Consider the following 19366-nt stretch of genomic DNA (forward strand, 5'->3'; position numbering starts at 1 on the left):
GGCCACCAACCAGCCCAACGCCTCGCAGGATGGCTCCTCTAACCCCCAGAGAGAGTACAGTAACTTCCGACGTTGGCAGCGCTTCAAGCCCCTGGCCTGGAGACACTTTCGCCTGAGTCCTGATGCAGAAGCTTTTTCCTGCTTTCTCATGTGAGTGAACGCTCAGGGGCTCCTGAGCTTATGGGAGCTTTTAGATAAAGAGGAACTGGGGATGGACTCGCACGTTAGGTTTCTAGCGATACTGGAAGGAAGGTGTGAGGGCGATGTCCATGCTATGAGAGGGCACATTGTCGGTCACATGGGTGGGCCTGCCAGTCCGTGACATCAGGACTGAAATGTGCCCTATCTCAACGGGCCCCACCACCCTGTGAGTCTGGCCAGCTTGCTCTTCCATGATTCTCATGGTAATATGGACTGAAGCCTTGCAGTCAGAGAGGGTCGTGGTGTAAGGTGAGGAGCCAAGGAGTGGATGCCGCCCTCTCCTGTGGTGCCGAGTCCTTCATACAGGACGTGAGCGCACATGGCCAGGGGAGGTCACTTCAGAGGAGGGGGAGGAGCGCGGGGCCCAGGAGAGCGCTTTATGCATGCCTCCACTTCGTTGTGGAGAATTCCACTAGGAACAGGGTGATGGTAGAGCTCTCCTAAGGGCGTGGGCTCTCTCCCACTAGAGTTGTGAGCCTGGCAGGCATTTCCATCCTAAACCTCCGGTCCCTCGTAAAAAGGGGACAAGTACACTTCACTCAGAGGACTGTGCAGAAGACGCCTTGGGCTAATCTATGAAGTGTGAGCAGATTGCTTGGCACAGGCCATGCCTCATTGATGATGGTGATTTTTATTATGAAAATGCAGCCTTGAGGAGGAAAAGAGCTCCCCAAGGCACAATGTCCCAGCTCTAGCCTGGGAGTGGATGGTCATCCTTGAGTGAGTGTGAGGCGGTGACAGCAGTGGCCGGGAAGGCTTGTCTTTGCCCTCCCAGACGCCCGCCTCTCACCCTCCTGTTGCTCAGTCATTCTGGGTTGAGTGATGTGTGGTCCACATGGGCGGGTGGGGTCAGGCAGGTGGGGGCTGGGCTGGGCCCGGAGACTGACCCCGAGGGCTTACAGCCTAGTGCTTCGATCCGTGACCCGCCTGAATCCCACCATGCCGCTGGAGGAGGGACTGCGGAGGGCCGTGCAGGAATGGCGGCGCTTGAGCAACCTTGACCGGATGATCTACTACGAGAGGGCGGAAAAGTGAGTCAGCGTCCTGGGCCCAGGGGCTGCGTGGAGGGTGAGGCGAGTGGGTGAGGGCAGGGTCTGGCCGTGGGGGTGCTGATCAGAGAGGACAGAGGAGAAGGGCTGTCACCCAGCACAGGGTCCCCGCAGCCCAGGGGCCCTACTGTCCTCCAGAAACCCCTCCCTCACCTTGAGAGTTTGAGACTTCTGTCCTTCCTCCACCAGGAGCTCTGCCTTCCCCTGATTCTGACCTACCCTGGCCTTGACATGAAGGTCTCAGGACGGGGCAGGGTGAAGCTGTGAGTCCAGTAGGGGTCCAACTCCGGCCACATGGGCTGGGCCGGGGAAAGAGCTCCACCCGTCAGCCTGCTGCTTCCTTAGTGGTGGGTGGCTGGCGGCCACTAACATAGATTTGGGACCACCTCTCCTCATGAAAAGTGCCCTGAGTGGGTACCCTGGCATCCCTGAAGAGGCTGGGGAAGCCAGCTGTCGTCGGCCCAAGGGTCTCCGGCCCTTCCAGTGTTTGCTCCATGGTAATCCCCTTGGTTTAAGAAACAAAAGCAAACAAACGAGCGCTTCTCACAGGAAGGGAAGACCTCTCCTCTAAGCTCAGCATCCACATCGTCCAGCCTCTCCTGGGCCCTGTCTCCAGGTCTATGTTCCAGGACTCTCAGTCCTAGCCCAGGGTCCTGGATTCGGGCAAGGACCCCTGTGGGGAACACATGCCTGTTCCAGCCTCTGGCTGTCAGCCCTTCATGTGGTTCTGGATGGGGACGGGGGCATGAGGAGGGTGCCCCCTGGGTCAGCCATGTGTCCCGTTGACCTGGTTCAATTCAGCGACCTGGGTCTATGCTGTTGAATGCCCTCCAGTGCTGGTGAGGCAGGAAGGGTCCCAGATCTTGTGATCACTTCCAGGAGCAGCTCTCTGCTGTGGACAGCACCTCACAGGGCCTTGACGGCCCCAAGGCACATCCTCTCCCACTGCCTCAGTCTTGGCTGCCTTTGTTGGGCTCCAGAACCCAGGCCTTTTTCTCAGGGTGGCCTGTGCCTCCGTCACCCCCCAGGTTCATGGAATTTGCGGCCGAGGAGGAGATACACATTCAGAATTTGCAGTGCATGCAGTGCGCGCAGGACCTGCCTCCTCCAGCCCCACCGAAGCTGGATCCTCGGGGGCCCCCAGCCCCGAAAGTGCACCTTCAGCCAGGCACCCAGGTTCCCACTGGAGCTGAAGGCACAGGTAACAGGGGCCTAGGGTTGGCCACCGTCCCCATGTGGATCCTTTTCTTTCAAGACAGGGGCATTGGTCTTTCAACCAAAACAGCCACCGAGGCGGGGGGTGGGGGGGTGGGGTCTCAGCTGCCCTTTGTCACTACGGGGTATTGACTTGGTCAGTTTTGTAACTCCTCTCACACCTCCCTGTCAAAGGACCCCACACTAAGTCTGCCTAAGAAGTGGGCTTGATGGGGAGACCCCTAGAAAATTGGAGGTTCCCCACTTCCTTACTTGTGACTCTCTTAGATGACCCCCTAACCTCCCCTCTCCAACTGTGCATGAGGCTTCAGATGGTCCTGACCCCTCCCACACCCACATCAACGTCCCCCAAACAATGCCCTCACCAACGTGCGCTCGGTGGTCAGGAGGTGGACCGGGAGTCCCTCACCTTCCTTCCCTTCCTCCTGCTCTGCCTCAGCCTGTGCTCCCAGGATGTCCGGCCCCAGGGCCCAGCCCTCGCACCCGAAGCCACACAGATCCCAGCGGACCCCGGAGCCCAAGGCGCCCAAGGAGATTCCCCCTGAGACTGTGAGGGAGTATGTGGACAGGATGGAGGCGCTGGTGGGGCCCGTCCACTCAGGCAGAGGCAAGTCACATGCAGAATGTGGAAAGGACGGAAATGAGCCGAAGCAGGAAGAGGACGACACCTACATGGACCCGTGTCTCTTGAGCTACATGGACGAGCTGCGTTCCCGGGAAGACTCTGTCACCAAGGTAGGCTGGGCCTGGAGCCTGGGGTCTACAAGATGCCAGGGCATGGAACTCTCAGCACCCAAGATCTGGGTTCTGCTCAAGCCGATGGGACTTCAGCTCAGCTCCTTGTTCCTGAGCCCGGTGTTAGGGGAGGTTTACGCAGATGTATGTGTGTATATGTTTGTGTCTGTGTGTATGCCTTTGTGTGTCTGTGTATGTGCATCTGTATATGTGCTCTTTTGTGTGTGACTGTGTATGTGCGTGTGTGTGTGTGTGTGTGTGTGTGTGTGTGCTGACCATCCCCGCCTTGTGGAGGAGAGTGGGGGTGGGTCTCTGCTTTTCACTTTCCCTCCTGGTCTTCTTGTGTCACAGGCCACTCCTGGCCAAGGATGCTCACAGCCTCTTCTTTCTGTCAAAGGTGGAGGCAGTCATTCACCCTCGATTCCTGGCAGAATTGTTTTCCCCAGACCCACATCTGGATCTCTTGGCCCTTGCTGAGGAGCTGGAGCAGGAGGAAGGACTCACCCCTGAAGAAGTGAGCCAGGGGAGGGAGAGGGAGACTTAGAGAGCCAGGGGACTCCAGGGGAGGGGGGACCCCAGGGGATCCAGGGGACAGGGGAAACCAGGTGGCCCAGGGGAGCCAGAGGAGGGAGGGATCGCAGGTAGAACAGGGGAGACAAGGGACACCCAGGAAGACCAGGGCACGGAGGGACCCCAGTGAGCAGGGGAGAGGTAGGGCCCCAGAACAGGAGGCCCACATGGCTCTGTCCGTCCCTTCCCTGCCTCAGAGGCCTGGCATGGGGAAGGGCCCTCTCTGGGGTGGGTGCAGCGCAGGGTGATAGGAAGGAGAGGATGGGGAGCCGGGAGCGGAGGGAAGGACACACAGCTGGGAAGAAGGTGCAGGAGGATGGCAGGAATGCCACCGTGTCTGGATTTGGAGTCTAGTCCTGGGGTCACCCGTCCCCTCCTCCCCCCCAGGGCCATTGTCCCACTGCCCAGTGCTCCTCCTCTCACACGTGCGCGTGGAGCTGTCACTGTCCTCCTCCCTCCTACCAGCTGGTGCAGAAACGACTCCTGGCCTTGAAAGAGGACGAGGGTGGGCCGGCAGCCCCGAGCCACAGTGCACCCGGAATGGGCTCAAGTCCTTCTGAGTCCCACGCTGGCCAAGGTGCCCAGAGGCACGACCAAGACCGCCATCTAGGGGTCAGTGATGAAGCCTGCCCACCAGAGATTGATTTTGAGGCTCTTCATAGGCCCATCCGAACAGACACTGGCCCGTTCGTGCTCAGAGACTTTGTTCCCTCTCGAGGACGTCAGGCTGGCAAGGGAGGCTGGACCCCAGGCTTTCCTCCTCAAGCTCCACCACCAGCTGCCCAGCTGGCGCCTATCATTCGCCCAGTGAACCCTGGGCCATGGCCACATGGCATTTCCAGGGAGGGCCGCCTGGCCACCAACCAGCCCAACGCCTCGCAGGATGGCTCCTCTAACCCCCAGAGAGAGTACAGTAACTTCCGACGTTGGCAGCGCTTCAAGCCCCTGGCCTGGAGACACTTTCGCCTGAGTCCTGATGCAGAAGCTTTTTCCTGCTTTCTCATGTGAGTGAACGCTCAGGGGCTCCTGAGCTTATGGGAGCTTTTAGATAAAGAGGAACTGGGGATGGACTCGCACGTTAGGTTTCTAGCGATACTGGAAGGAAGGTGTGAGGGCGATGTCCATGCTATGAGAGGGCACATTGTCGGTCACATGGGTGGGCCTGCCAGTCCGTGACATCAGGACTGAAATGTGCCCTATCTCAACGGGCCCCACCACCCTGTGAGTCTGGCCAGCTTGCTCTTCCATGATTCTCATGGTAATATGGACTGAAGCCTTGCAGTCAGAGAGGGTCGTGGTGTAAGGTGAGGAGCCAAGGAGTGGATGCCGCCCTCTCCTGTGGTGCCGTGTCCTTCATACAGGACGTGAGCGCACGTGGCCAGGGGAGGTCACTTCAGAGGAGGGGGAGGAGCGCGGGGCCCAGGAGAGCGCTTTATGCATGCCTCCACTTCGTTGTGGAGAATTCCACTAGGAACAGGGTGATGGTAGAGCTCTCCTAAGGGCGTGGGCTCTCTCCCACTAGAGTTGTGAGCCTGGCAGGCATTTCCATCCTAAACCTCCGGTCCCTCGTAAAAAGGGGACAAGTACACTTCACTCAGAGGACTGTGCAGAAGACGCCTTGGGCTAATCTATGAAGTGTGAGCAGATTGCTTGGCACAGGCCATGCCTCATTGATGATGGTGATTTTTATTATGAAAATGCAGCCTTGAGGAGGAAAAGAGCTCCCCAAGGCACAATGTCCCAGCTCTAGCCTGGGAGTGGATGGTCATCCTTGAGTGAGTGTGAGGCGGTGACAGCAGTGGCCGGGAAGGCTCGTCTTTGCCCTCCCAGACGCCCGCCTCTCACCCTCCTGTTGCTCAGTCATTCTGGGTTGAGTGATGTGTGGTCCACATGGGCGGGTGGGGTCAGGCAGGTGGGGGCTGGGCTGGGCCCGGAGACTGACCCCGAGGGCTTACAGCCTAGTGCTTCGATCCGTGACCCGCCTGAATCCCACCATGCCGCTGGAGGAGGGACTGCGGAGGGCCGTGCAGGAATGGCGGCGCTTGAGCAACCTTGACCGGATGATCTACTACGAGAGGGCGGAAAAGTGAGTCAGCGTCCTGGGCCCAGGGGCTGCGTGGAGGGTGAGGCGAGTGGGTGAGGGCAGGGTCTGGCCGTGGGGGTGCTGATCAGAGAGGACAGAGGAGAAGGGCTGTCACCCAGCACAGGGTCCCCGCAGCCCAGGGGCCCTACTGTCCTCCAGAAACCCCTCCCTCACCTTGAGAGTTTGAGACTTCTGTCCTTCCTCCACCAGGAGCTCTGCCTTCCCCTGATTCTGACCTACCCTGGCCTTGACATGAAGGTCTCAGGACGGGGCAGGGTGAAGCTGTGAGTCCAGTAGGGGTCCAACTCCGGCCACATGGGCTGGGCCGGGGAAAGAGCTCCACCCGTCAGCCTGCTGCTTCCTTAGTGGTGGGTGGCTGGCGGCCACTAACATAGATTTGGGACCACCTCTCCTCATGAAAAGTGCCCTGAGTGGGTACCCTGGCATCCCTGAAGAGGCTGGGGAAGCCAGCTGTCGTCGGCCCAAGGGTCTCCGGCCCTTCCAGTGTTTGCTCCATGGTAATCCCCTTGGTTTAAGAAACAAAAGCAAACAAACGAGCGCTTCTCACAGGAAGGGAAGACCTCTCCTCTAAGCTCAGCATCCACATCGTCCAGCCTCTCCTGGGCCCTGTCTCCAGGTCTATGTTCCAGGACTCTCAGTCCTAGCCCAGGGTCCTGGATTCGGGCAAGGACCCCTGTGGGGAACACATGCCTGTTCCAGCCTCTGGCTGTCAGCCCTTCATGTGGTTCTGGATGGGGACGGGGGCATGAGGAGGGTGCCCCCTGGGTCAGCCATGTGTCCCGTTGACCTGGTTCAATTCAGCGACCTGGGTCTATGCTGTTGAATGCCCTCCAGTGCTGGTGAGGCAGGAAGGGTCCCAGATCTTGTGATCACTTCCAGGAGCAGCTCTCTGCTGTGGACAGCACCTCACAGGGCCTTGACGGCCCCAAGGCACATCCTCTCCCACTGCCTCAGTCTTGGCTGCCTTTGTTGGGCTCCAGAACCCAGGCCTTTTTCTCAGGGTGGCCTGTGCCTCCGTCACCCCCCAGGTTCATGGAATTTGCGGCCGAGGAGGAGATACACATTCAGAATTTGCAGTGCATGCAGTGCGCGCAGGACCTGCCTCCTCCAGCCCCACCGAAGCTGGATCCTCGGGGGCCCCCAGCCCCGAAAGTGCACCTTCAGCCAGGCACCCAGGTTCCCACTGGAGCTGAAGGCACAGGTAACAGGGGCCTAGGGTTGGCCACCGTCCCCATGTGGATCCTTTTCTTTCAAGACAGGGGCATTGGTCTTTCAACCAAAACAGCCACCGAGGCGGGGGGTGGGGGGGTGGGGTCTCAGCTGCCCTTTGTCACTACGGGGTATTGACTTGGTCAGTTTTGTAACTCCTCTCACACCTCCCTGTCAAAGGACCCCACACTAAGTCTGCCTAAGAAGTGGGCTTGATGGGGAGACTCCTAGAAAATTGGAGGTTCCCCACTTCCTTACTTGTGACTCTCTTAGATGACCCCCTAACCTCCCCTCTCCAACTGTGCATGAGGCTTCAGATGGTCCTGGCCCCTCCCACACCCACATCAACGTCCCCCAAACAATGCCCTCACCAACGTGCGCTCGGTGGTCAGGAGGTGGACCGGGAGTCCCTCACCTTCCTTCCCTTCCTCCTGCTCTGCCTCAGCCTGTGCTCCCAGGATGTCCGGCCCCAGGGCCCAGCCCTCGCACCCGAAGCCACACAGATCCCAGCGGACCCCGGAGCCCAAGGCGCCCAAGGAGATTCCCCCTGAGACTGTGAGGGAGTATGTGGACAGGATGGAGGCGCTGGTGGGGCCCGTCCACTCAGGCAGAGGCAAGTCACATGCAGAATGTGGAAAGGACGGAAATGAGCCGAAGCAGGAAGAGGACGACACCTACATGGACCCGTGTCTCTTGAGCTACATGGACGAGCTGCGTTCCCGGGAAGACTCTGTCACCAAGGTAGGCTGGGCCTGGAGCCTGGGGTCTACAAGATGCCAGGGCATGGAACTCTCAGCACCCAAGATCTGGGTTCTGCTCAAGCCGATGGGACTTCAGCTCAGCTCCTTGTTCCTGAGCCCGGTGTTAGGGGAGGTTTACGCAGATGTATGTGTGTATATGTTTGTGTCTGTGTGTATGCCTTTGTGTGTCTGTGTATGTGCATCTGTATATGTGCTCTTTTGTGTGTGACTGTGTATGTGCGTGTGTGTGTGTGTGTGTGTGTGTGTGTGTGTGCTGACCATCCCCGCCTTGTGGAGGAGAGTGGGGGTGGGTCTCTGCTTTTCACTTTCCCTCCTGGTCTTCTTGTGTCACAGGCCACTCCTGGCCAAGGATGCTCACAGCCTCTTCTTTCTGTCAAAGGTGGAGGCAGTCATTCACCCTCGATTCCTGGCAGAATTGTTTTCCCCAGACCCACATCTGGATCTCTTGGCCCTTGCTGAGGAGCTGGAGCAGGAGGAAGGACTCACCCCTGAAGAAGTGAGCCAGGGGAGGGAGAGGGAGACTTAGAGAGCCAGGGGACTCCAGGGGAGGGGGGACCCCAGGGGATCCAGGGGACAGGGGAAACCAGGTGGCCCAGGGGAGCCAGAGGAGGGAGGGATCGCAGGTAGAACAGGGGAGACAAGGGACACCCAGGAAGACCAGGGCACGGAGGGACCCCAGTGAGCAGGGGAGAGGTAGGGCCCCAGAACAGGAGGCCCACATGGCTCTGTCCGTCCCTTCCCTGCCTCGGAGGCCTGGCATGGGGAAGGGCCCTCTCTGGGGTGGGTGCAGCGCAGGGTGATAGGAAGGAGAGGATGGGGAGCCGGGAGCGGAGGGAAGGACACACAGCTGGGAAGAAGGTGCAGGAGGATGGCAGGAATGCCACCGTGTCTGGATTTGGAGTCTAGTCCTGGGGTCACCCGTCCCCTCCTCCCCCCCAGGGCCATTGTCCCACTGCCCAGTGCTCCTCCTCTCACACGTGCGCGTGGAGCTGTCACTGTCCTCCTCCCTCCTACCAGCTGGTGCAGAAACGACTCCTGGCCTTGAAAGAGGACGAGGGTGGGCCGGCAGCCCCGAGCCACAGTGCACCCGGAATGGGCTCAAGTCCTTCTGAGTCCCACGCTGGCCAAGGTGCCCAGAGGCACGACCAAGACCGCCATCTAGGGGTCAGTGATGAAGCCTGCCCACCAGAGATTGATTTTGAGGCTCTTCATAGGCCCATCCGAACAGACACTGGCCCGTTCGTGCTCAGAGACTTTGTTCCCTCTCGAGGACGTCAGGCTGGCAAGGGAGGCTGGACCCCAGGCTTTCCTCCTCAAGCTCCACCACCAGCTGCCCAGCTGGCGCCTATCATTCGCCCAGTGAACCCTGGGCCATGGCCACATGGCATTTCCAGGGAGGGCCGCCTGGCCACCAACCAGCCCAACGCCTCGCAGGATGGCTCCTCTAACCCCCAGAGAGAGTACAGTAACTTCCGACGTTGGCAGCGCTTCAAGCCCCTGGCCTGGAGACACTTTCGCCTGAGTCCTGATGCAGAAGCTTTTTCCTGCTTTCTCATGTGAGTGAACGCTCAGGGGCTCCTGAGCTTATGGGAGCTTTTAGATAAAGAGGAACTGGGGATGGACTCGCACGTTAGGTTTCTAGCGATACTGGAAGGAAGGTGTGAGGGCGATGTCCATGCTATGAGAGGGCACATTGTCGGTCACATGGGTGGGCCTGCCAGTCCGTGACATCAGGACTGAAATGTGCCCTATCTCAACGGGCCCCACCACCCTGTGAGTCTGGCCAGCTTGCTCTTCCATGATTCTCATGGTAATATGGACTGAAGCCTTGCAGTCAGAGAGGGTCGTGGTGTAAGGTGAGGAGCCAAGGAGTGGATGCCGCCCTCTCCTGTGGTGCCGTGTCCTTCATACAGGACGTGAGCGCACGTGGCCAGGGGAGGTCACTTCAGAGGAGGGGGAGGAGCGCGGGGCCCAGGAGAGCGCTTTATGCATGCCTCCACTTCGTTGTGGAGAATTCCACTAGGAACAGGGTGATGGTAGAGCTCTCCTAAGGGCGTGGGCTCTCTCCCACTAGAGTTGTGAGCCTGGCAGGCATTTCCATCCTAAACCTCCGGTCCCTCGTAAAAAGGGGACAAGTACACTTCACTCAGAGGACTGTGCAGAAGACGCCTTGGGCTAATCTATGAAGTGTGAGCAGATTGCTTGGCACAGGCCATGCCTCATTGATGATGGTGATTTTTATTATGAAAATGCAGCCTTGAGGAGGAAAAGAGCTCCCCAAGGCACAATGTCCCAGCTCTAGCCTGGGAGTGGATGGTCATCCTTGAGTGAGTGTGAGGCGGTGACAGCAGTGGCCGGGAAGGCTCGTCTTTGCCCTCCCAGACGCCCGCCTCTCACCCTCCTGTTGCTCAGTCATTCTGGGTTGAGTGATGTGTGGTCCACATGGGCGGGTGGGGTCAGGCAGGTGGGGGCTGGGCTGGGCCCGGAGACTGACCCCGAGGGCTTACAGCCTAGTGCTTCGATCCGTGACCCGCCTGAATCCCACCATGCCGCTGGAGGAGGGACTGCGGAGGGCCGTGCAGGAATGGCGGCGCTTGAGCAACCTTGACCGGATGATCTACTACGAGAGGGCGGAAAAGTGAGTCAGCGTCCTGGGCCCAGGGGCTGCGTGGAGGGTGAGGCGAGTGGGTGAGGGCAGGGTCTGGCCGTGGGGGTGCTGATCAGAGAGGACAGAGGAGAAGGGCTGTCACCCAGCACAGGGTCCCCGCAGCCCAGGGGCCCTACTGTCCTCCAGAAACCCCTCCCTCACCTTGAGAGTTTGAGACTTCTGTCCTTCCTCCACCAGGAGCTCTGCCTTCCCCTGATTCTGACCTACCCTGGCCTTGACATGAAGGTCTCAGGACGGGGCAGGGTGAAGCTGTGAGTCCAGTAGGGGTCCAACTCCGGCCACATGGGCTGGGCCGGGGAAAGAGCTCCACCCGTCAGCCTGCTGCTTCCTTAGTGGTGGGTGGCTGGCGGCCACTAACATAGATTTGGGACCACCTCTCCTCATGAAAAGTGCCCTGAGTGGGTACCCTGGCATCCCTGAAGAGGCTGGGGAAGCCAGCTGTCGTCGGCCCAAGGGTCTCCGGCCCTTCCAGTGTTTGCTCCATGGTAATCCCCTTGGTTTAAGAAACAAAAGCAAACAAACGAGCGCTTCTCACAGGAAGGGAAGACCTCTCCTCTAAGCTCAGCATCCACATCGTCCAGCCTCTCCTGGGCCCTGTCTCCAGGTCTATGTTCCAGGACTCTCAGTCCTAGCCCAGGGTCCTGGATTCGGGCAAGGACCCCTGTGGGGAACACATGCCTGTTCCAGCCTCTGGCTGTCAGCCCTTCATGTGGTTCTGGATGGGGACGGGGGCATGAGGAGGGTGCCCCCTGGGTCAGCCATGTGTCCCGTTGACCTGGTTCAATTCAGCGACCTGGGTCTATGCTGTTGAATGCCCTCCAGTGCTGGTGAGGCAGGAAGGGTCCCAGATCTTGTGATCACTTCCAGGAGCAGCTCTCTGCTGTGGACAGCACCTCACAGGGCCTTGACGGCCCCAAGGCACATCCTCTCCCACTGCCTCAGTCTTGGCTGCCTTTGTTGGGCTCCAGAACCCAGGCCTTTTTCTCAGGGTGGCCTGTGCCTCCGTCACCCCCCAGGTTCATGGAATTTGCGGCCGAGGAGGAGATACACATTCAGAATTTGCAGTGCATGCAGTGCGCGCAGGACCTGCCTCCTCCAGCCCCACCGAAGCTGGATCCTCGGGGGCCCCCAGCCCCGAAAGTGCACCTTCAGCCAGGCACCCAGGTTCCCACTGGAGCTGAAGGCACAGGTAACAGGGGCCTAGGGTTGGCCACCGTCCCCATGTGGATCCTTTTCTTTCAAGACAGGGGCATTGGTCTTTCAACCAAAACAGCCACCGAGGCGGGGGGTGGGGGGGTGGGGTCTCAGCTGCCCTTTGTCACTACGGGGTATTGACTTGGTCAGTTTTGTAACTCCTCTCACACCTCCCTGTCAAAGGACCCCACACTAAGTCTGCCTAAGAAGTGGGCTTGATGGGGAGACCCCTAGAAAATTGGAGGTTCCCCACTTCCTTACTTGTGACTCTCTTAGATGACCCCCTAACCTCCCCTCTCCAACTGTGCATGAGGCTTCAGATGGTCCTGACCCCTCCCACACCCACATCAACGTCCCCCAAACAATGCCCTCACCAACGTGCGCTCGGTGGTCAGGAGGTGGACCGGGAGTCCCTCACCTTCCTTCCCTTCCTCCTGCTCTGCCTCAGCCTGTGCTCCCAGGATGTCCGGCCCCAGGGCCCAGCCCTCGCACCCGAAGCCACACAGATCCCAGCGGACCCCGGAGCCCAAGGCGCCCAAGGAGATTCCCCCTGAGACTGTGAGGGAGTATGTGGACAGGATGGAGGTGCTGGTGGGGCCCGTCCACTCAGGCAGAGGCAAGTCACATGCAGAATGTGGAAAGGACGGAAATGAGCCGAAGCAGGAAGAGGACGACACCTACATGGACCCGTGTCTCTTGAGCTACATGGACGAGCTGCGTTCCCGGGAAGACTCTGTCACCAAGGTAGGCTGGGCCTGGAGCCTGGGGTCTACAAGATGCCAGGGCATGGAACTCTCAGCACCCAAGATCTGGGTTCTGCTCAAGCCGATGGGACTTCAGCTCAGCTCCTTGTTCCTGAGCCCGGTGTTAGGGGAGGTTTACGCAGATGTATGTGTGTATATGTTTGTGTCTGTGTGTATGCCTTTGTGTGTCTGTGTATGTGCATCTGTATATGTGCTCTTTTGTGTGTGACTGTGTATGTGCGTGTGTGTGTGTGTGTGGGTGTGTGTGTGCGTGTGTGTGTGCTGACCATCCCCGCCTTGTGGAGGAGAGTGGGGGTGGGTCTCTGCTTTTCACTTTCCCTCCTGGTCTTCTTGTGTCACAGGCCACTCCTGGCCAAGGATGCTCACAGCCTCTTCTTTCTGTCAAAGGTGGAGGCAGTCATTCACCCTCGATTCCTGGCAGAATTGTTTTCCCCAGACCCACATCTGGATCTCTTGGCCCTTGCTGAGGAGCTGGAGCAGGAGGAAGGACTCACCCCTGAAGAAGTGAGCCAGGGGAGGGAGAGGGAGACTTAGGGAGCCAGGGGACTCCAGGGGAGGGGGGACCCCAGGGGATCCAGGGGACAGGGGAAACCAGGTGGCCCAGGGGAGCCAGAGGAGGGAGGGATCGCAGGTAGAACAGGGGAGACAAGGGACACCCAGGAAGACCAGGGCACGGAGGGACCCCAGTGAGCAGGGGAGAGGTAGGGCCCCAGAACAGGAGGCCCACATGGCTCTGTCCGTCCCTTCCCTGCCTCGGAGGCCTGGCATGGGGAAGGGCCCTCTCTGGGGTGGGTGCAGCGCAGGGTGATAGGAAGGAGAGGATGGGGAGCCGGGAGCGGAGGGAAGGACACACAGCTGGGAAGAAGGTGCAGGAGGATGGCAGGAATGCCACCGTGTCTGGATTTGGAGTCTAGTCCTGGGGTCACCCGTCCCCTCCTCCCCCCCAGGGCCATTGTCCCACTGCCCAGTGCTCCTCCTCTCACACGTGCGCGTGGAGCTGTCACTGTCCTCCTCCCTCCTACCAGCTGGTGCAGAAACGACTCCTGGCCTTGAAAGAGGACGAGGGTGGGCCGGCAGCCCCGAGCCACAGTGCACCCGGAATGGGCTCAAGTCCTTCTGAGTCCCACGCTGGCCAAGGTGCCCAGAGGCACGACCAAGACCGCCATCTAGGGGTCAGTGATGAAGCCTGCCCACCAGAGATTGATTTTGAGGCTCTTCATAGGCCCATCCGAACAGACACTGGCCCGTTCGGGCCCAAAGTCTTTGTTCCCTCTCGAGGACGTCAGGAGGTTTCTCCATTCCGGGCCGGACGGCCCTCCCCTCCCCAGGGTCAAAGGTACACTGGCCCTCTACTGGGACCCAGGAATGCGTCTGTTCTGAGAGAGGCGTCTCCTGTTCCGGAGGCCCGAGGGCCCAGGGACGCGTCCAGTGAGGACGAGGAGGTGCTCTCCAGCCTGGCCTTCCTCTTTGCCTCTCCGCAGAGCCTGCCGCCTTGCGGTCTGTCCCAGAGTGCTGCCCCTGCCTCAGGCCTGGCCTCCCCTGGAGGTTGGGGGGCCCAGAGTGCTCCCCAGGCCCCCTCCCCTCAGAGAAGAGGCCCCAGCCCGGCTCCACCAGCCGCTCCCAAGTCGAGGAAGTGGGCTCTGTGTGGGCGCCCAGCCGCTGCTGAGAAGCTGCCCATCCCCGGGGCTGGCCACAGGGTCTCTAAGAGGCCAGCCTTGGCTCTGGGGCTGGCTCGCCCCTCACAGCCGAGAAAGAGAAAGGGTGACCCGTTTGTCACAGGGAAGAGGAGGACGAAGAAGAGGAAGCACTGCAGCCAGTAGGGAACAGCCGGGCCGGCCCTCCAGGGCGAGGCCCCCAGGGAGGCCCCCAGGGGAGCCTAGGGGCGCCTCCTCACCCCAGCGCTGATCCTGGGATTGTGGGGGGTTAGGGAGGTGGGGGAGGTGGGTGTGGGCAGGACCTTTGGAGTGATGTATGAAAATTGTGAATAAAGATAGTTTTGGTGGGAAATGCTCTCAGGCCACTGTCATCTTCTTCGTGTGGAGCTGCTCCACAGAGAGCGATCCTGAGAGGAAGGAAGGGTGAGGGAGGTCACAGGAGCTATGGATCTACAGGTGGCCAAACCTTTCCTCCACATAGACAAGGACTCCTCAGGCTGCCCCTGGGAACGCACAGCTCTCACTTTCCCCAGGGACCCCCTCATCATCCGCTTCTCTAAAGCCTGCTTGGCTAGGGGCCTTCTGGGGCATCTGTAGCATCTTCTGCATCCCTGAACCGTCTGGGGAGGGAGAGCTGCTTTTGTGCCTCTCAGCCCTCTGGACACTAACCAGTTTCTAGGACGGAGCCTGGAGACGGCCCTTGTCTTTATGGAGCTTCTCTCTGCTTCCCTGAAGTGGCCAGGCGATGGCGCTGGGGTGACCCTCCGCTCATCCAGGGTTTCCTGTGTGGGTGGCCTGACCAGACAGGAAAAGTCTTGGCCATGGGGACAGGACTGTCTGCCTCGTCATAGCGGGAGCGTTCTCTAGTCCCACTGGGATTATTGCAATGTGGAGAGTGGTTGAGGCAGCTACCTCTTAATCCCAGTGAGGATGCAACGAGGGGAATCGGCGCGGGGAAATTCATGGGGCACCTGTTACAGGTGTGTCTAAGGGAAACGACAGTTGGGCCCCTTTGTGGAACTTGTGGGATTTCTGTGCAGCAGCATCTCTTTCAACTGAGGGAGGAGGACCCATCTGGCTGTGGCTGTGGGGACTGGCCTTAGGGGCCTAGGGGTGTGCAAAGACACCCCAGAACTACTGTCCCTTCCCTTTCCACCCATGGCTGGACATGTGTGTGTATTGGTATCAACACTGATTTGTATTCCCATAGAAAACAGTTCCTCCTGACAAACTATGACCGTGTTTCACAAGAACAGCTTGCTCACAGGGGCAGCAGGGGTGGGGGAGAGGTGTCTGTGGCCCCAGATCTGGCTGGGAGCTGGGATCCATGCTGAGGAGTGTGGAGGCCTCAGTCACCGTCCTGTGGGTGCCGGCAGAGACTTTGAATCATCAGAGCAGGGGACATGACCCGCTCATAAGGGTGAGACGAGCAAACAATGAGGGACAGGGAGCAGACCCCTGCTGTTTCCCTGAACTGCCCCCCCTCGCAGCCTGCTTAGCCCCCGTCATGGCCTGTGCTGGCCCACCTCTGAAGCCCCTTCCTCCTAATGCACTCAGATGCTGTGACCCTTTGTGGACCCGCCCTGGGCCTCACCCCCCTTTCCCTGCTGGCCAAAGCCTCTTCTCCCAGTTCTGAGTTCTGATTCCTTCCCCAGGACCCAGGCGGGGGTTGGGACAGCAGAGACTCCCTAATTCTCCCTCCTCCTCCCTGAGATCTTGACAATCACCTTTGTATGTTTCTATGATTTTAACTACTGTAGATACTTCATGTGAGTGGCTATGATATGTCCTTTGATGAGTGGCTTATTTCACTGAGCATAATGTCTTAGAGGTTTATCCATGTTGTAGCATGAGACATGGTTTCCTTTTATTTCAAGGAAGGAAATATTTCCTTGTGTTTATAGACCCCATTATCCCTTTATCTGTTGATGGACATTTGGGTTTCTTCACGTCTTGGGTATTTTGGATAATGCTACGACGAATGCGGGTGTGCAAATATCTCTTTGAGATCCTGCCTTGAATTCTTTTGGATACATACCCAGAAGTGGGACTGCTGGATCACATGGTAGTTATATTTTTAATTTTTTGAGGAAACTTCATATTGTTTTCCGTAAGGGTTGTCCCATTTTACACCTCTCACCAACAATGAGAAAGATAGCCACCATCAAGAACTTGGTATATATCCATCTTATAAAAATGTTTATGCTTTTGGCAGAGCTGTAGATAATCAAAATTATGTATAATAACAATATTTTTGGTTATATATTGTGTCATGTAAATCATACTGCCTTTGGCTTCTTCTTTCAACATTCTTACTTTAAGAAAAATGGATATATTAGATGTTCTTTAATTTTTTAATTATTTATAATTTTGCATTGTATGCATACATTAAAAATAATTTATCAGTTCCCTTGTTGGTGAACTTTTATAAATTATAATGTGACAGGGTAATCAGTTCCAGAGGAAAAGTTTTTCCTTTCAGAACTTTGAGTATTTATTCCATCGAATATGGCTTTTGTTACTGTTTTTTTCAAATTATGCCATCAATACACCCTTTCATGGTGGGTGATCAGTTTCCTTGCTAATTGTTTTTTGTAAGACTGTCTGTTGTCTTTTGTGTTCTCCAGTTTCTTGACGTGTGATTAGTTTCAGGTTAAAAAAGTGTATCCTCCATGTGACCTATTTTGCTTCATTCACTGATAATACACATTCTTCATCTCATCTAGAACATAATATTATCTTTTTCATATGTTACTTCTACTCATTCTCTCCTGTCTCTACTTCTAGAACCCTGGATATATGTATATTAGACCATCTTATATATTCTCTATGTCTTCATCAGCTTGGACGGCTATAACAAAATGCCATAGACCTGGTGGCTTGAAAAACAGACGGTAATTTCTTAACAGTTCTGAAGGTGGGAAGTCCAAGATCAAGGTGCCATATTCAGTTCCTGGTGAGAGCTCTCTTCCTACTTTTCAGATGGTTGTCTTCTTACCGCGTCCTCACGTGGCAGAGAGAAAGAGGGATCTCTCTTGTGTCTTTTCTTTTAAGGGCACTAAACCCATTATGAAAGCTCCATTCCCATGCCTGAATTACCTCCCAAAGGCCCTATCCCCAAATACATTGAAGGGTAGGGCTTCAACATAAGAATTGGTGGGGGGGGGGATATACGTCCATAGCATTCTGCCCCTGGTACCCAAAATTCGTGTCCTTATTGTATGCAAAATACATTCATTCTATCCCAACAGCCTCAAAAGCCTTAACTCATTCCAACATCAACTGTAAAATTTAAAGTCCAAAGTCTGATCTAAACACCATCTAAATCACATATGGGTGAGACTGGAGGTCCTATTCATCCTGAGGCAAAATTCCTCTGTAGCTGTAAATCTGTGACCCAAACAAGTTAGGTGTTTCCAAATACGATGTTGGGACTGGCATAGAATAGACATCCCTACTCCAAAAGGAAGAAATAGGAAAGAAGGAAGGGGTGACAGTTTCCAAGCTAGTCCAAAGCCTAGCAAGGCCAATCCCATTAGATCTTAAGGTACGAGAATCACCCTCTTTAGTTTGATGTTTTGCCCTCCAGGCCCGCTGGGGTGGCAACATCATCCCCACAGCTCGGTGGGGCAGCCCCACTCCTTCAGCTTGGTGGCGTGCCACCCACACTGCAGCTCTCTGTAGGGCCTCCACCTACACCATGACTCTCTGTGAGGGCGACAATCTCACACTTTGAAACTGAGGCCCCCTGGGCCTGTGGTGGGATTGACAGACCCGATGACCTCGGAATCACCTTTGGGGTCCTTCTTCCCTTTTCGTCAAGAGGAGTACACATTCACAGCCAAATTGCTCTAGTCTCCCATTCTGTAGAATCCAAGAATTCTGACAACCTTCCTCATTCTGCCTGGCTTTCTCTGTCCCCTTTAGTTCAAACTGGCAGTGTCCCTTCTCTACTCCTGGCCTCTGCTGAGATGACTAATTAAATTAATATCACACCTATGATCTCTTCTTCAAAGGGTTGCTCAGCTGCACCCTTAGAGTTTCTTCAGAACAAGCTTTCTCACTTTCAAATATGGATAGGCTGAGAAGTTTCCAAATCTCTAAGTTCTGATTTCTTTTTGCTTAACAATTTGGTCTTCAATTTATCTTTCTCCTGATGTGTTTTACTAGGAGCGGTGATGAGGAACCAAGCTACTTCTTCCAAACTTTGTTCAGAGATCTCAGATGAATGAATATTCAATTGCATCACTTACAAGGTCTACCTTCCCCAAAACGCTAGAACACAGTTCAGTCAAGTTCTTTGCCACTTTATAATAAGAATTGCCTCTCCTCCAATTTCTAATAATGTGTTCCTCATTTCTGTTGGAGACCTCACCAGAATAGCATCTAACGTCCATATTTCTATCTGTTCATGATTATTTCTGTATCCTCTACAAAGATGGAGACTTTCTCTCCAGTGTGCCTGTTTGCTTTCTGAGCCATCACCAGAATCACTTTGAATAGGTATAGGCTGAAAGGACTTTATGGCGATTTCAGCTCTTTTTTAGCATGCACTTCAAATCTCTTTCAGCCTTTACCTACTATCCAATTCCAAGGCCACTTCCACATATTTAGGTATTTGCTACTTCTTGGTACTAAAATATGTCTTAGCTCAAAGGGCTATAACAAACTACCACAGACTGGGTGGCTTAAACAAAAGACGTATATTTCTCACAGTTCTGGAGGCTGCAAAGTCCAAAATCAAGCCACCAGCAGACTCTAGGTCCATACATTTCTCATTCATAATTTCTGACCGTTTCTTTTCTGTGCTACATTTTCGCTAATTTTTCACATCTATCATCCATGTCATCCACTTCCTCTTTATCAGTATCTGATCTAACTTTTTCCCATTCCCTTTGATATACAGATGTGTGATGTTTGTATGTTGAATTTCATCATCCACTATAAAATATTCAATTTCAATGGTCAAGATTTACTAACATAAATCATTTTTACTGTTGAAGACAGAACATTCTTAACTGGAACTGGCACTGTTAATACAAGTGTATGATAGTGAATACAAGCCCAGCTAGTACAGTTTGGTGCTACTCCTTGATTTGGGTTAAGGTGCCAGCACTTCTGCCACCTTTGCTTTTGCACCATCAGTACCTATGTCAACACAATTGTTCCAGAGTAAATCATGAGATTAAAAAAGTTTCACCAACAGTTTGAATATTACAGCATCATGTTGTTTGTGATCAA

At 55.9% G+C, this 19366-nt stretch overlaps 1 protein-coding gene across 1 annotated transcript in view; it reads left to right on the top strand.

Moving 5' to 3' along the window:
• Positions 1–14290, top strand: part of LOC130708392 (NUT family member 2D-like) — a 47566-nt gene extending 33276 nt beyond the window's left edge. The window contains exons 8-9 of the mRNA XM_057548325.1: positions 13496–13522; positions 13799–14290. Of these exons, the coding sequence (XP_057404308.1) occupies positions 13496–13522; positions 13799–14290 (519 nt within the window). The remainder of the gene's footprint in view (positions 1–13495; positions 13523–13798) is intronic.
• Positions 14291–19366: the final 5076 nt, after the last annotated feature.

The sequence above is a fragment of the Balaenoptera acutorostrata genome, chromosome 6 (genome assembly GCF_949987535.1).
Source record: "Balaenoptera acutorostrata chromosome 6, mBalAcu1.1, whole genome shotgun sequence".
In the NCBI taxonomy this organism is placed as follows: Eukaryota; Metazoa; Chordata; class Mammalia; order Artiodactyla; family Balaenopteridae; genus Balaenoptera; species Balaenoptera acutorostrata.